The sequence below is a fragment of the Astatotilapia calliptera genome, chromosome 20, assembly GCF_900246225.1.
Source record: "Astatotilapia calliptera chromosome 20, fAstCal1.2, whole genome shotgun sequence".
NCBI lineage: Eukaryota > Metazoa > Chordata > Actinopteri > Cichliformes > Cichlidae > Astatotilapia > Astatotilapia calliptera.
This window is the reverse complement of record NC_039321.1, coordinates 10,533,329-10,550,860: the sequence shown is the minus strand read 5'-3', so window position 1 is coordinate 10,550,860 and position 17,532 is coordinate 10,533,329. Positions and strand designations below refer to the sequence as shown.

The window sequence follows — 17,532 nt, the reverse complement described above, 5'->3', positions numbered from 1 at the left end:
AACCTAAACAATATGGATTCGATCAACTGGTTCCTCAACGTAATTGACACCCTTTTCTCAACTAGGCTTTCTCAACAAGCCTGGGTTCAGAAGAGCCCGATTGTCCCGGAGGGACATTTCCTGCCGGACACAAGATGGATGGGTGGCAGAAGTGGCGCGTCGTTTGCCTGGTGGGGCTGTCGATTGAGGACATAGAAGATTTATACCTATTTATACCTATTCGGACCATGATAACAGGGTTCTTGCTGATCGGAGCTGGCTCAGCTCTGGGTTGTTGAAGATTGAAGAAAGTGGTTACAGCTGTTCAAAACCCCACAAGGCTAGCTGCTATGATCAGGCAATGGGAAGAGCTGTGAGTTCTCAGACTGTTCTTATTGAACGCAACATGGAAAAGATCTTGGAGAAGCTCACGGCTCTTCAACGGGAAATTGACATACCCGATGACTAGTGGAAGACATTTAGACCGGCTGTAAAATTAGAAACAGCCCCTTTGCACTAAACAAAAACATAATTTCTCTTATGTGGATACCCACCATCAAGGCTGGCTGACTGAGAGCAACAACTAATTCTTCTCCTTGATAATGAGACTGTTATGGCTCTCTTTGCCCATATCTTTCCAAGGCTACCTGTGTCAGCTTTCGCCTAACTGGGTGGAAGGACACTCTCTTAAGCTGATCACAGGACACACATACACACGCAAGTACACTGTTATGACCTAGGTCATTGTTGCCGTGTGGTGCTGTTACTAGCCACACCAGGCAATGTTTGTGTTATGTAAGTTTCCAGGTGGAGGCTGACCATTGGTGGAAGATGGAATGAGGCCGGCTACAAATTGGGACCTGACTGGGCCGGCAGCCCCCTCCTACTTCCTTCGTGCCGTGTGACTGAGTTTTCTGAAATGAGAAGAGCTAGGCTGCAGTGAAAATAGGGTAGAGAGACTTCTATCTGGACATGGTAGCTGTAGGGGTGGGAAGAGGTTTCTTTTAGAACCTTTTTCTCGTGTTTTGTAGGGAGACAGGTAAGAGACTTGTATTTTCTTTTGGGGTTGTCTCACTACAGGTAAGTCAGTTCGGATTCATTTCTAGTGTGTTTGTTTGTTGTTTTGGCCATGCCCACCCCGACGTTCTCTACCTGTCGAGTTAATAAAACGACTAGTCATTGTAAAGCTGTAGCTGTGTGATTTACTTCTTTGCAGTCTTTTTCTTGTTTTCCTTGTCTTGCACTCCAGCCCCCTAGGCCGATGTCTGACATAATTGGGGGCTCGTCCTTGCCCATTTGTGTTTTGTGGTGTTTGTGTAAGTGCATAAGTGTTTGTTGCTTTGTGTGCCTATTTCTTGGTGGCTGGTTTGTGTTGTTGGCCACAATGGAGTTTGATTTGGATAAGTTCGTTGAGAAGCCTATCTTGCAGCAGTTGAATAAGTGTAGGAAGGTGATTTCCTGCTTATTGACAGCCTTTTTGATGTGCAAACACCGTTGGTGGTGAAGAAGGACGAATTCCGGCAGCTTGTCGCCGAGGCCTTGGGTGAGAGGAGCCTATTGGCAGATGTGGCGGTTGCAATAGGTGCAGGCAAAGCTGTTGTGGAGCCACTAGCTCCTTTACCTGCTCTTTCCACTGCTCCTCCTGTAACCACTTCTTATGTAGCTCCTCCTATTCCTGCGGTGGGGACGTCAGCTGAGGAGCTCCAGCTGATGCTCCGCATTAAGGAAGTGGAGCTGAGTAATTGCAAGTTGGAGGTGGAAGCGATGCACCTTAGGGTGGGAGCGCTAGAGCTAGAATGCCAGCCTTGTAGCCCCACCCCTTCACCACTCACACCTGGTCTCCCCCAGGCTCCCCATCAAGATTTTGATGTGGGTAAGCACATTAAATTGGTGCCACCCTTTAGTGAGACTGAGGTGGATTCGTTTTTTGCTGCTTTTGAGCGTGTTGCTAATGCTTTGAAATGGCCAGAGGAAGTTTGGGCCTTGCTGCTGCAATGTAGGCTTGTAGGTAGGGCTCAGAAGGTGTGTGCTAGCCTCTCAGCGACTGAAAGCTTGGATTATGATGTTGTTAAAGCTACTGTGTTGCGTGCTTTTGAGTTGGTGCCTGAAGCGTACCATCAGAAATTTTGGCAGTGTGAGAGAGGGGAAAACCAGACTTATGTGGAGTTCACGCGTGAAAAAGGTCTGCTTTTTGATAAGTGGTGTCAGACTAGCACAAAGTCAAGGAGTTTGCACAGTTGGGAATTGTTGCTTTTGGAGGATTTTAAGGGGTGCCTGCCAGAGTGGGTTGTTGTCTATTTAAACGAACAGAAAGTTGAGTCCCTTGCAAATGCAGCAGTCTTGGCGGATGAGTTTGCCTTGACTCACAAAAGTGGTTTTTCATCTCTGACGTGTCGGAGCCCTAGAGTTTCGCCTGGGGGGGGGGCCACGATCACCTCCGGTTTCACGGCGCAGCCCTGCAGGAAGGGGACTACAGATGTTTGTACTGTCATTAACTTGGTCACCTCATTGGTTTTTGTCCAGAGCTAAGGAACAAGGAGGTATTGTAGAGTAAAAACACATCTGGAGTGGGGCCAGTACAGTGTTGTTCTACTGTGGACCACCCTGGGCCAGTGCCAGATGGGGTGTTACCAGTGGAGATAGATGAAATGTTCAAACCTTTTGTCTCTGTAGGTTCTTTTTCACTTTCTGGTGATGCAGCGGAACGGGTTCCAAACTGCATAATAAGGGATCCGAGCGCAAAGCATTCTGTAGCACAGCATGGAATTGTGCCTTACTCTAAGCAGTCGTATTGTGGCTCCGATTTGTTGGTGTGGGGAATTAAGATGAGTATTTTGCACATGCCCCTTCATAGTGTTACCTTGACCTCCCCCTTTGTATCTGGCACGGTGCGGGTGGGGGTGCAAGATCAGCTGCCAATTGAAGGCATTGGCTGGGGGAAAGGTGTTTCCCGCCACTCCTGAAGTCACTGAATGCCCTACTCTGGATGTTTTGTGTCATACCTCTTCTGGAGCCTGCGACTCCACAGTTTTCCTGGCATGTGTGGTTACATGTGCTCAAGCTCGTCTCCTTGGTGATGTGGTGGACATATCTGAGACGTTCTTGGATGGCTCTGAATCACATACTAGCCCTTCCCTGGAGGTAAACGGTGAAAAATCTAGGGTTTTTAGTGTGGCATCAGATGACTTGTGTTTGGCGGTGAAGAGGGAGCAGCTCATTGAGGCTCAACAGTCTGATGATACTTTGTCTGTCTGCTGATCTGCTGCCCTGCAGCAGGTGGCTGTAACCAGTTCTGTGTCCTACCAATTTGACCGGGGGTTCTGTTGCGCAAGTGTCTGGGTTAGAGGGTGATGTGGTCAGTCAGGTTGTTGTGCCGATGGAGTACCGACCCCAGATTTTGAGTCTTGCCCATGAGCATCATCTGTTGGGCCACTTAGTGATTAGAAAAAACATATGACAGAGTGCTCTGCTATTTTTTATTTTATTTTTTTTGGCCAGGGCTTAAATCTGATGTGGCTCATTATTGTCGGTCCTGTCATGTCTGTCAGGTGACTGGCAAGCCCTACCAGGTCATCCCTCCTGCACCATTACATCCCACCCCTATAATAGGTGAACCCTTCGAACATGTCATAGTAGACTGTGTAGGGCCCTTGCCGAAGACCAGGGCAGGTTTCCAGTATGTACTTACCATAATGTGTGCGGCCACATGATTTCCAGAGGCCATTCCCCTGCGATCACTCAGGGCGAAGGCCATTGTGAAAGCACTAGTTTTTTTCTATATTTGGGTTACCAAAACACATTCAAACCGACCAGGGGTTCAATTTCCTGTCTAGGGTTTTTGCTCAAGTTATGTCGGAACTGTCTGTTAAGTACCGGGTGTCTAGTGCTTATCACCCAGAAACTCAGGGGGTATTGGAGCGATTCCACCAGACTCTAAAGGCCATGTTGCGGATGTACTGTGTTGAGACTGGGATGTGGGCCTGCCGTTGTTGCTGTTTGCCATTCGAGAAGCCACACAAGAGTCCCTGGGTTTTAGCCCGGCAGAGTTGGTTTTTGGACACACTGTGCGTGGACCCCTGCGTCTGCTCCAGGAGAGGTGGCTTGCAGACCAGCCCAGACCCGCACACAATGTACTTGATTATGTGAGTTCGTTTAGGAAGAGGTTGCATGCTGCGTGTGAGCTGGCACGTAACTCGCTTTCTAATGCCCAGAGTAAAATGAAGGTGAGGTATGATAGGAAAACCCTCAAGCGTACCTTTCTGCCTGGTGAGCATGTTTTGGTTTTCCTACCCATCGTGGATTCTTGTCTTCAGCCTCGCTTCAGTGGTCCTTATGAGGTTGAGCGCCAAATCAGTGACATAGATTATCTGATTAAAACCCCAGGTGGGCGGAAAAAGTCCCAGGTCTGTCACATCAACATGTTGAAGAAATATGTGGTCCATGAAAGGAGTCATAGCAACATGGGCTCCCCTGTTGTGACGGTGGGATCACCCACTTACCAACTTGAGGTGGATGGGTTGCATGAGCACCAGGGACCAAGCTCTGGGGCACGCTTGGAAAATTCTAAAATCCTGGAGGATCTTGAGGCTCATTTGTTTTACTTGTTTTATCTTGCTCCTCAAGCTGATGAATACGGTGCTATTGGGTGTCCATGGCTGTGAAGTTTACTTAGACGATATTGTAGTTTATTCACCAACATGGCCAGAGCACATGGACACGCTGCGGGAAGTTTTTGCCCGGTTTAAGGATGCCTGCCTGACAGTGAACCTTGCCAAGTGCGAGTCCAGCAATGCTGTGGTTACCTATCTGGGGGAACAGGTGGGACAGGGGCAGGTACTCCCTCTAACGGACAAGGTCCAGGCCATTTTGGATTTCCCAGTACCAACAACACAGCGTCAGCTGCCATAATGGTTATTCCTTTAACTGCCTTGTCAAGTCCGCCATGCCTCTTTTTGTGGAACTCAGACTGTCAGAAAGCGTTTGACTCAGCCAAAGCCCTGTTGTGCAGTGCCCCATTGTTAGGTGCCCCTGATTTTACTCGCACTTTCAAATTAGCAGTGGATGCCAGTGCTTATGGTGCAGATGCTGTACTTTTGCAGGAGTATCATCGGGGAATTGATTACCCAGTGCGCTACTTCTCAAAAAAGTTCAATAAGCATCAGATAAATTATAGCACAATTGAGAAGGAGACTCTAGCATTACTCTTTGCCCTCCAACATTTCCAGAATTACAAGCCTTGGTGGGGTCGTTCTCATATTGTTTGCCTACCTCCGAGCGTACACCTTGGATCATTCAGTGGAAAACGTCTGGTTTATTTTCCTGATGGTGTATTTCATGGTTATTCCTTCTAGAAACCTGATTGCTAGCCTAGCTAGATGACAAAAACCAGGTGTAGGTAATACTAGTTAACATGTTTTATTAACATTAGTTGTCACTATTTTCCACAGTAGAAAGGCTGCAGAAGATTGTCACCTTAAATCAGACAACAATTGTATAGTTATTCTACTACCTATTGTTTTTTTTTTTCATACTGTGGGTGATGAAAAATCTCCTGAATCTGTTGGAATAAACAAAATCAGAATATAGTTTTCATACATACTTGAATTATATGCACTAACAGGGCCAAATTGAGTTGCTGAACAGTCCTCAGAAAACCGTATCACAAAAAATTGGCGCTTTCAAGAGTACGTTTGCTAATCTTAACGCCATGTGATTCAGCTAATAACACAAGGATTTCATCATTTGTGAAGCCACGCTGAAAATACTCAGCAATTTGTGCATTCATGACTGGCTGTAATACTGGTAGCTTAGCTGTAGCATTTGTAGCTGAGGGCTTCAGCTTCCAGGTAACAAGGAAATGGCGTCAGTCACGTAGATTACTGATCGGCAGTAACTCTTAATTTCGAGTTACTTTTCTTAAAATTTTGAGTTAATAAATTAAAATTTCGAGTTAATAAGTTGAAATTTCAAGAAAGATAGGATACCTTTTTTTTAGTGGCGGAAATGGGCTTCCACAGCTCCCGCTTCCTCGTCATCATCAACAACACACAAGCATACAAGTGTGCGTATTTAAAAATAAAGCAGGAGCAAAACAAAGTTTGGTACTCACATTTTTATCATCAATCAAACCCATCGAAATCCTCATCCTCTGTGTCTGAATTGAACAGCTGCGCTAAATCTCCATCAAACATGCCAGGTTCACTTTCTTTACTGTCAGAGTCACTTTCCTTACATACACCTCCCTCAGCCACTCTTTCATCATTTCCTCATCCATCCAGCCCTTTTCATTTGCCTTAATGATGATTCCTGCTGGAAACTTCTCTTTAGGCAAAGTCTTTCGCTTAAAAATCACCATAGGCGGCAGTTTCTGTCCATTAGCATGGCAGCCAAGCACAACAGTAAAAGAAGACTTTTCATACCCCGTTGTGCGTATCGCTACCGTGCTGGTCCCCTTCTTCTCCACAGTGTGACTCACCGGGATGTCAAAAGTGAGCGGGACCTCGTCCATGTTTGTGATGTGGCTGGGCTGGATGTGTTTGTCGCCGATGTGTTTGCTGCAGTAGGAGCGGAAGATGGCCAGCTTTTCCTTATAATCCGCTGGAAGTTGCTGCGCTACCGTAGTCCTGGTCCGGATGGAAAAATGGCACCGTTTCATAAAACAAAAGCACCAAGACGGACCTCCTTGGAAATGTTCATCTCTTCAGCTAGTGAAACTGCTTTTAGCCGAATGGTGACCGTCGAAACGCTTCTCCCGCTCGTTCTTTGCTCGATGATCCACCGCTCGAGTCTTTCCTCCAACTCGGGCCACCTCGCCTTATGTCCGCGGAAACTCAGCTGCGTTTTCTTGACCTGCCGGAGCTTGTTTTCTAGCTTCCTCCATTTGCGAACCATCAATTCATTAATCTTAAATTCTCTCGCCGCTGCTCAATTTCCATGTTCCTCCGCGTAGCTGATGGCCTTCAGTTTAAACTGTGCTTCGTAAGCGTGTCTCTTTGCCATTTTCAGGGTTGTTAAAACAACGATGTCCTGCATAACGCACATACCTGTTCTTTTATACAGGTATGTGCGATAAAGTCAACGCACACACTTCACCCTTTAGCGTTCTCATGGTGTTCTCTACTACGTCCTCATTACAACACACAGGGCGCACTGCGCTATAGGGCGCGCTGTACTTTTTGAAGAAAATCTAAGACTTTTAAGTGCGCCTTATGGTTGTGAAAATACGGTACTCACTTGTGAGTGAGTTAGTGTTAGAATTTCTGCATTTGATTTTGTTACTTTCTTAATTTTTCTTATTTTGTCTTTTGTTAAATTTTAGATTTGATACATTGTCAACCATTGTTTTAAAAAAATTAAAAAAAATTGTTCATATTTTTAAAAAGCAGAGTACCAAAAAGATGAATTTTCTTGCCATGAACAAATCATCTTCGTTTTTTTGTTTTTTTCAACTTTATTATGAAACAAAATCAACTTTAAACAATCGGCCATTATAAGACAAATAAGTCAAAGTCAACAGAAACAGCAACAATTCACAAAGTCTTCACATTTAGCAAGAATATGAATTTATACTGTCATGGTCCTGCGGCCATGACTCAGTGACTTTGTGTTTATGTTCTTTATTGTTATTACTTTCATTATTATTCGTGGCTGTTTTGGGATGGTTTGTGTTTGGGATTTTAGATACTGGGTTCTGGGTTTGTGCTCCCTCTATTGGTCCCTGGTGTTAGTGTTCCCCTGTCTCGTCAGGTTAATCAGGTCCAGCTGTTTCCCCCACCTGTGTGTGATTTCCCAGTGTCTCTCTGTGTACTTATAGTGTGTGTTTTCCTCTGCTCCTCGTCGCGTCGTCTGTGTTCATACCCGGTGAATTTCCCTGCGTGCTCTCCCTGCTGTTCTCCCTTCATGTTCAGGTTTGCCACTCCTTTGTGTAGTTTCTCCCAGTTTAGTTCATCCTTAGTTCTGTTTGCCATCTCCACTTTATGTTCAGTATTGTCAATAAATCACCCTTCACATCTGAAATAGTGCTGCGTTTGAGTCCTCCTTCCACTCTTCACACGGCCGCTGCCCCGAGCCGTGACATTTCTAATAATCACAGTTATTTCTAGTAACATAATTAGGAATACTTTATTGAAAATAAATAATGTTCCTACGCACAGGTTTCACAGCAGTGATGTGAAAATGTGAAGGTGTGTAATTGGGAGGAGAGAAAGTGCCACATCCATAAACAGAGAGACAGAAAAACAGGATGGGAGCAAAGGGTGGAGAAGAATCATAAAACACTAAACAAATATATCTGTATATAGAGAGAGGAACTTGCAGTACATAGCAATCAGAACTTCATGTTGCTGACAGAGACATCCTTCTTGTGCAGACTGAAGTTCAATCGCCATGGCCAAGGTAATTAAAACAGACTTTAAAATATTACATTTTAGAGTTTTAAATGGCAGTTTTAATGTCTGAAAATTGTTGGTCTTATACCTTATACCTGATTAGAAGTGCTCAGTGTAAGGATCATTATTATCTGTGTCCTTCAATAAACAGTGATGATGTTTTTATTTTATTTTATTTTTTTAAATCCATAGTCAATCTTAAATAAGATCCCTAAAAAGTTATTACTAGTCATTACTAAAAACAGGTCCTATGTCAGCACATCTATGCATACACTGAATTTTGTTCTGTGTTGAAGAAAGATTTGAATTTTTATTGATTTTTAATGCACAACAGTCCAAAGGTCTCGTAGCTTCCATCAGATTAGTGTCAGTTTCTTTTTGTGTTTAGAGGAAGGCCAATAACACTGAGGTTTATATACTCAAATGTATCCCTGGAGTTGAATTTGCTTTCCAAGCACATGTTTAAATACCTTCCAGTAAAAATGAGCCTGCACTGCACTTGCTCCATTTTCGAACCAAAATGTTTTTTGAAATATTCGTAACTTCATCCTAAAATTTTAACTACTTTGTACCTGAACTGTACCTGAACAAACATCATCAAGATGTTTGTCTACATGCTTGCAAAAAGTGAGGGGTATAAAAAGTCTTCTTTTTTTCACTGAATATCCTTTTTTTATATTGAGCTATATTTGGTTAGGGCAAACTAATCTAGTGATTACTATTCTGTCCTTGCAATGAGATCTCATTTTCAAAGCTCATTGTTTCTGCTTCAAAGCAGAAGTGAGCTCATAATTAATAAATCAGTTAAAATGTCCTTACCTCACCTACAAAAGAAGTGCACACTCAAACTTATCACTGGATTCATGAAGCATGTGCAGTGACCAGTTTTGCTCACAATAACTGCATAAGAGGAGACAAATACCCCAGTCTCAAGAAACAGAGGAGCATCATGTCATGATGCCATCACCTCAGTGCTACTGTTTTGTTTTTTTTATTTCAATAAAGGTAATACATACTATTAGTGATATTGTAAAAGTGAGTGAGATTTTTTGTTTTTTTATTTCTTGATTGGCTGCATCAGTCTTGTGTTGTGGCTGCCTGTGGAGTTCTGAAAGTGAAATTCCTAGAAATATATGTGTAATGATGTCACAGCAAAAATGACAGAGCAGGTGGGGTCATATCTACCAACTATCTTCACCAGACATTAGTGTAAACTAGCTACTGATCAAGAGGCACAGTATCAGTTTGGAACTGAAAGGCATTGACAGTGAAGGTATTTTAGTGGTTGACTTTATCAGAGATGTATTTGTAGGAGCTTCCATTAAAGAACACAAAACAATTTCAGGATTACATGGTAGAATAGTTTGGAATACTGCAGCTCTTGCCTCTGGATAGGTCTACCTGATACCCCCATGTTAGTTTTCTTCCTATATCATCATAATAATAACATTGGCCCAGGATCGTGATTTTCACAGGATAACCGATGCCCTCTAGAGGACTACATATATCCCACAACATGCTAGAATGGCAATTTATAACATCTAGCCCACAAAATACAGTTTTTGTTTTAGTTGTGAGTGTGATGCTATTCCTTCAATAGTTTGTTTGAAGTCCTAAGTAGGTGAAATAAAATACGTACTTCCCCTAATTCTCCTAAGCATTGTACTAATACCATTTCATACCATAAAATAGTCACACAGTGGGCCCATCTATTCAGAGCCATTTATTGCAAAGTTGATTTAACAGTATTGCCAGAATGTTCAAGGTTCCTTTATTACATGTTGCCACCATTTGGAGGTACGAGGACTGCGAACAGGAAATAGTAACTTCCAAACCTCTTTATAGTAGGGAGGAATTGGGCTCTTACTAAGCAGTAAGAAACAAAGGGCAGTTTGTCAGTCTTTTGTTTAAATAGCCTTTTAGTCATTGTGAATAAACTTCTGTATTTGTGATTTTTGTGTCGAAGCCTCAGAAGTGATAAACAGAATATCGTCATATTTTGGTTATGAGTATCGAGTATAAACTAATTAATTACTTGTATGGTTTGTTCTTAGGGGAGGGGCTTAAGCTTTATGAGGCTGAGTTCCTGAGGGTGGAGTTCACGGTGGCTCTGTAAGAATAAAGGCTGGTCGGCCTTTGAAATTATCTGTAGTTGATTTATAAGTCTCCTTCATTTTTTTAACAGTTTGTTTGTACAAATTTCTTTTTGGTTGTTCATACCACCAACCTGTGCCGCCTGACTATCAGTATTTCTTCTTTTTTTTGTAAACAAATTGCACCTCGGGTGAAGAGAATCCCTGGTTCCACTGCATCTGTGACCCCCTTAATGCGCCCTCTGGATTTGTGCTCCACTTGAGTCTAAGTCCTAAAGAGCTCACACAGTCACAGAAATTTTTAATATTTTACTTTTATATCAAAACCACATTTATTCTTCTTCAGCATCCCCTAATTTATCTGCTCATGATGCTTTTAGGAAAAAAAACATGCATTAAACCTGCACTTTCACATTACCCACAGTATTATTATTATTTAAGACATTGTTGCCTCACTGGGAGGGTGTGCTTGTTTTTAAGGCACTAATTTGTGCTACTTGATAGTAATAATTATTGAGATAAACTGAGTAGCTACATCTTGGTATAGAAATCAGTGCACTGTTAGTAGAACAGTAAAAAACTTTCCACTCCCATGTTTACATATTTGCAAATGTGTCATCAGGCTAAATGCCCCCCAAAATACTGGCACTGTGCCTCTTTAGTAAAATCCAACAGAAGTGACTGCCCCTTGTGCAAAGCACTAGTAAATGTACACCTAAACATCACATCACAGCTTTGACCAATTTTTTTTTTGTCTCTATGGGCTTTCTTGCATCACATATGCTTAAAGTGTTTGTTTGGTAGCATTTTGCAGTAAAAACAGAAAAAAGGTAAGTTGTAGATTATGGTTTTTAGGAAATACTTTATGTTGTTCATGTTTAATTCCTTAACATTATTTGTTTAATTCTATGACTCTTTTCCCTCTTGCTTTGGAAAATAAATGGGTGTGTGGGTGCAGTCCTGAGCAGCACACAGCATTACATGCTTTACTGTTACCTTTTGGTTTTTCAACAGCTGTTATTAATCCATCCACATGTACCTTTTTAATGGTTATGGTATATTGAGCCTGTTGGCAGTCTATGACAAATAAGAAGTGAAATATAGTAACAAATCAAATTAAGGGAGAATAAATTTAAAATAAAAAAAAAGACTCAGCACTACTACTCATCTTTAGATAGACACAGTTTATCAAAAAAATTCCTTTCTTTTTTTCACTCAGGTGTTTAATGATCCCATCCATGGCCACATCGAGTTACCTCCACTTCTTGTCAAGATCATAGACACACCCCAGTTTCAGAGACTACGAAAAATCAAGCAACTTGGGGGCGGTTATTATGTTTTTCCAGGAGCGTCACACAACCGCTTTGAGCACTCAGTTGGGTATGTCAACATGTTTGGAGTTACACATTTTTTGATAAATTGTTTGTTTTTTCAGTTTGCTTCATGGTGAACTGTGTGTTTTGTGATACAGAGTGGGGCATTTGGCAGGAGAGCTTGTAAAAGCTTTGAGGGCAAAACAGTTAGAGGAGCCGTCACTGAACTCAGAATCCCTCATCAATGACCGAGATGTCCTTTGTGTGCAGATTGCAGGCCTTTGCCATGACCTGGGTAAATCATACACAGTTTTTCAGTATTACATGCATTATATTGAAGATGTGAGGTGGCTCCATCATGTAGTCCATGCACCCCTCCTTCAAACAAGTTGTTCTGTTTGAAAGTTGGAGGAGACTGTTTTTTCCTGGAAATTTACAAAAGTATTAATAACCAAATATAATCAAATAGGTTTTTATTTGATTTTTGTCAGTGCCTGACAGGAATTTATCACAAGTCACCCAATCTGAAGTTCACACATTCACCTTTTTTTCCCCCTTCAATTCAAGGTCACGGGCCCTTTTCTCATGTCTTTGATGGAATGTTCAACCCTCAAGCAGACCCAAATGGTGAAAAATGGGAGGTAAGAAAGAAAAATATTAGTTTCAGTTTGTGTGAAATGGGTCGTAGCAGTCATTCCAAAAACTGAAACATATATAAAAATACAGAAAAAAATAGAAATGGACCAGCAATTATTTCGCTGTTTTTCTGGTCTCACTGACCACTTGAAGCACTACAAAACTTTATTTCCACACACTTTGAGCACTTTCTCTACTTTGAGAAGTACCTGGAGGAAATCCAAAGTCCATACAGAATAAATACAGGTTCACTGAGTTAGCTCCACTGTGACTGAAGACTGAAAACTTAAAACAAACTGTCTCTGTCCAAAGTTAGGAAAATTTGAGCCTCTGTAAAAGAAACTGAAGAATACTAATTTAGATGGATGTAAAAGCAAAAAACAAAAAACAAAATCATATTGGTGCAGGCAGGTGGTGAAAAGAAGAACAGTAAATCTCTCCTTTTGTTACTGCTGTCAATATTTTGCATCTATTATGATGGGGCTTTTATTTGTTTAAATAAAATTTAATTAATAAATTTGCCAAGTAACATTAGCTACAGCAGTTCCACTAAATGGTAAATTAACAATGAACATGCATTTCACAGGTTAGGTCAGACCTGTTGGCTTTGTAAAAGGAATTGTGACTGTTACATTTGAAATTTGAAATGCATATAAATGTTGTTTGATTACTTATTACCTGAGAAGTTAACCTGTGTTTTTGTTTGTTTGTTTTGGGGGGGTGGAGGGGGGGTCCACTTTGAATCTGTGATCATTAAAATGCTTGCCTTTGTGTTCTTGCAGCATGAGGATGCCTCTATATTAATGTTTGATCATCTAGTGGATGACAATAAACTGACGCCAGTGATGAATGAGTACGGATTGATAACAGAATGTGACAATGAGAATGACCTGGTGTTTATCAAGGAGATGATTAAAGGATCTGTGAAGAACGATCCACCTCTGAATGAGGTATTCATCGTTTTTTTGTGTGAATGTTTTGAAATCAGTCAGGATTATTCCTGGAAAAAACTGTGCCTAATGTTATTATTCTGGCTTCGTCTCCACAGCAGTTGTATAAAGGTCGAAACAATGAAAAATCCTTTCTCTATGAAATTGTGGCAAACAAACAAAATGGAATAGATGTGGACAAGTTTGACTACTTTGCAAGGTGAAGCTTGCTATCCAGTAAAACTGTCCTCTTTTAACTTGTATTGCTAAATTTCTCTGTATCAGTTCCTGTTGAACATCAACAATATTCAATAATGTTTGTTTTACTACACGATATGAAGAATCTCAGGAATACTTTGAACCTCTTTGTGGGGGGAATGGTTGTTTTTTGAAATCCACATCTTCTCACTCCTATTTCAGGGATTGCCACCACCTGGGCATCCAGAACAACTTTGACCATCGACGCTTTATCGTATTTGCCAGAGTGTGTAATGTGGACGGGCAGTTGCACATTTGTTCTAGAGACAAGGTGCTGACCTGTTTTTTTTTTTTTAATTAATTTTGAAAAGAGCGAGCTATTTATCTCATTATCTGTGACTAAACTATGGCCATGCTTTCAACAGGAAATGGCAAATCTGTATGACATGTTCCACACAAGAAACTCTCTCCACAGAAGAGCCTACCAGCACAGAGTAAAAATGGCAGTAGAGATTATGTGAGTACCTGTAGTTTAGGTGTCAGTACTACACAACATTTAATTTGTCTACTGTCTCACCTAAAACTGACATGTTGGCCATTTTTATTCAGGATTAAAGACGCTCTCTTAAAAGCAGATCAGGATCAACACTTCCAAATTAAATGGGCAAAAGGGAAGGCGTGCCGTCTCTCCAAAGCTAAAAAGCACATGGAGGCATACACCAACCTGACAGGTAGAGGATTTGAAGTGTGGTGTTTAAAATTAACTACTCATTTAACTTTTAAAACATCTGAAGTTGTCTATACATGCACTTTATTTGTTCTGTTTGCTCTGTAGATGAAGTGATTGAACAAATACTCCACTATGGTGCTTGTTCTTCCACCCCTTCCTCTCTGGAAGAGGCAGCACAGATTATACAGAGGATAATGTGTCGAGATTTGTACCAGCTTGTGGGTGAAATAAAGGTCTGCAGTTAGATTTTCATGTGTTTGTATTACAAGTTCACTATTGACAGCTGAAGATGTTTTCTTATCTACAATTTCTAAACCTGACATTATGAATATGCAGTCATGGCCAAAAAGTTTTGACAATGGAACAAGTTTTTCATGTGCATGGCTGCAAAAAACGTTTAGCAACAATAAATTTTTGTTGCTAATGTTGCTTGATGAAAGGGATTTCAATACATAGTCTTTAATAGTTATTCCGTAAACCTCTCTTATTAGCCCAGTTTAATCTCCATGTTTATTCCCTGTTGTTGTTAATAAAATCAACCTAATATAAAGCCTGGTGTCAGCACGTGATATGTGACTGGCTTTTCTGACATTGCCTTTACACACATGCCCTAACAGGAGCTAGACAGGTATACACTACTACTACTTTCTGAGTATTTTTTCTATGTGTGAACTAAAACACCAAGCTGTAGATTTAAATATTTTAAAGTCTTGGAAGACCTAAGAAAGTCTTGAATTTAGGAATCTAAGAAAAGTCCAGTTTCAAACAGAAAAAAAATTGAAAATTGAGAAACACATGGAAGGAGTGTAATGTAAAGGTTCTCTTACTGTTACCAATAATGAACAAATCTCTGTCTTCTCACTCCATTTTTTCTGACTTTCTCAGCTCAAGACAAAAGACCAAGAGAAAGCAGAGGTAAGAATGAGGATTCATTATAAAACAAGATTAACAAATCAATAATAAGATAAAGGCTCATGTTCTCTCTTCCTTACTTCAGGACGTGACTAAACGTTTAAAAACAGAACTGGCTAAAGTCATTCCTAAGGATGGAAAACAGGATGGAAAACAGGTTGAAAACGACAACTTTGAAGTTAAAGTGAGTTTTTAATTTAATTGCCTTCAATAAGTCTTTTCTTAATATCTTGGATTTTGTTAATAATCATTTGTTTCAAAAGATGTTGCGAACCTCCAATGAGCCATTATTTACATGTGAATATAAACACCAGCTTCTCTGTCACACTTCTCATTTAGGTTGCCAAATTTGACTATGGAAAGAACAACGAAGACCCGATCCGTAACTATACATATTTCTACAGCAAGTTTAACCCTACCATTGGATTCAAGATCAAGCCAGAAGAGGTCAGAATCACAGTGCATATATAGGGCAACTTTCTGCTGCACATTTTGTCATTTTTATGTCACTGTCCTTGTTGTCAGGTATCCAATCTTCTCCCAGAATGCTTTTCTGAGAAGCATATTAGGGTTTACTGGAAGAGACGTAATGATAAGCGTCTGGAAGATGCAAAGAAGTGCTTCGAGGCTGTGAAAAAGGTATTAATATTAGAGTCCTAATTACAAATTACAGATTTATAACTTTGCCTTTTTGGTTGTACTAATGAACTTTATATAAATACAGGAGGTGGAGGAGAATTAGAGTGACGTCAAAAAAGCAACACCAGGAGACGCCCAGTGAATCTGAAGATGTTAAACATTCAGACACTAAGTTTTAATGATACTGCAGAGATTCTGAAACAGGAATTTAAATCATAAAAGTTAAGTACTTTGTCTATTTTACAATATCTTCTTTTTGTTTTTTGTCTTTTATTTTAACTAAGTGGTTTAGTTTGGAAATTAAATATAACCAATATATTTACATAGTGAATGATTTGTAAATCTTCCACATCTCCAGTTGATATGGTTTTGTGGTTAGCAAGGCTTTTTTACTTTCTTCAATATGTATCAATGTGAAGTAAGAACCTAAAATCTAAAACAAGTCATGTATTGAATAAACTATATATCACGCAATTTTCACTATTATATTATATCATATAGCTCAGCTCTGATCAATATATGGTTAAGACAAGCATTGGGTATTCTTGTGAGTTTTGACTGTGTGAAAATTTATTCTTTATTATGTAATGGGTCTCTAAATGAAAACCTACCAAAGGTTAATTGAAACTTTTAGCTGTTTTACTGTTTAGATGTGTTTGTTGATTTCTGGTCTATTCAAAATAAAAGCTCCTTTTCTCTTTCTGTTGTATCATTTTGAAGTTACACCAAAAGAAGAAATTTTGATATAATGCTATATTTATAAAAGTGTATATTGACTTCCCATACATACAACGATGGAAAAAAGGTAAACATTTTAGTTTACCTTACTTTCCTAATTTAAAGGCCATTTATTTCCCATTTTATGGGGCATTTTCTCCTATCAATAACAGATGATAAACTGGTATTAAAAAGATCATCCAAGGCTGAGCCAAAGGAGGGAGGTTGCAGGAATTAGGCTGGGGAAGAAGCACTGATGCTATCAGGCTAGAAATGCACCTATTCTTAACAGCTACATATTCAGCTAAGTGTTTTAACATCAGTCTACAATGTGGCAGGGTGTTGGAGTGGGCACCAGGTATTTATGACAACAACAGCTGGTGACTTGAAGGTCCACACCTTACTACTGCAAACAAGCATCTACAGGCAGAACATACAGGAAGTAAAAGGTGAGGGACAGAGTGCACAGCCAGATACTAGAAAACTGAGGTAGAGCTTTAAGACATGTCCAAGCATGTGGTTTATATTTATGATTTTTGAGAAAATAACACTAAATCAAATTACTGATGGTGAATAGGAACAAGTTCAAGGTATAATGGATGACTAAAAATCCAGCAGCAGGTTTACAGTTTACATTTATCAGAGTGAATTGTAAGCACCAAAACTGATGGTAGAATTGATTCAAATGGGGTTATCATTAGTACATTAGTATCATTAGATATAGTTATAAGAAATGAGAGAAAAAAATTATAACTATGCAAATATTTATTTTACTTGTTTTATAAACCATTCAATTAATTAATCAAAGTAAATAGAATAAAATTGCTACACTTGTATTTTAAATATTTAAAGAACAGAGCAGACTACTATACAGTGTTGTTTGATCCGTGTGCTTTACCGCATAGCGTCCATGATAATGACCGTCTCTCCTTGACAGCTCCGACGTTTTTAATCGATATGAAGTTACTGTACATAACACCGCCTTTTTTACGCGTTTAC

General features: G+C 40.3%; 1 protein-coding gene across 1 annotated transcript; it reads left to right on the top strand.

Annotated features, from left to right (window-relative positions):
• Positions 1 to 8,043: 8,043 nt before the first annotated feature.
• LOC113013075 (deoxynucleoside triphosphate triphosphohydrolase SAMHD1-like) lies at positions 8,044 to 16,480 on the top strand. The gene is made up of 15 exons (XM_026153667.1): positions 8,044 to 8,373; positions 11,679 to 11,839; positions 11,931 to 12,067; positions 12,340 to 12,413; positions 13,191 to 13,358; positions 13,457 to 13,557; positions 13,758 to 13,866; positions 13,961 to 14,052; positions 14,145 to 14,266; positions 14,371 to 14,498; positions 15,151 to 15,180; positions 15,263 to 15,361; positions 15,517 to 15,624; positions 15,703 to 15,816; positions 15,902 to 16,480. The coding sequence occupies exons 1-15, from the start codon at positions 8,365 to 8,367 to the stop codon at positions 15,917 to 15,919; spliced, it is 1,470 nt and encodes a 489-aa protein (XP_026009452.1). The 5' UTR covers positions 8,044 to 8,364; the 3' UTR covers positions 15,920 to 16,480.
• The last annotated feature ends 1,052 nt before the right edge of the window (positions 16,481 to 17,532 follow it).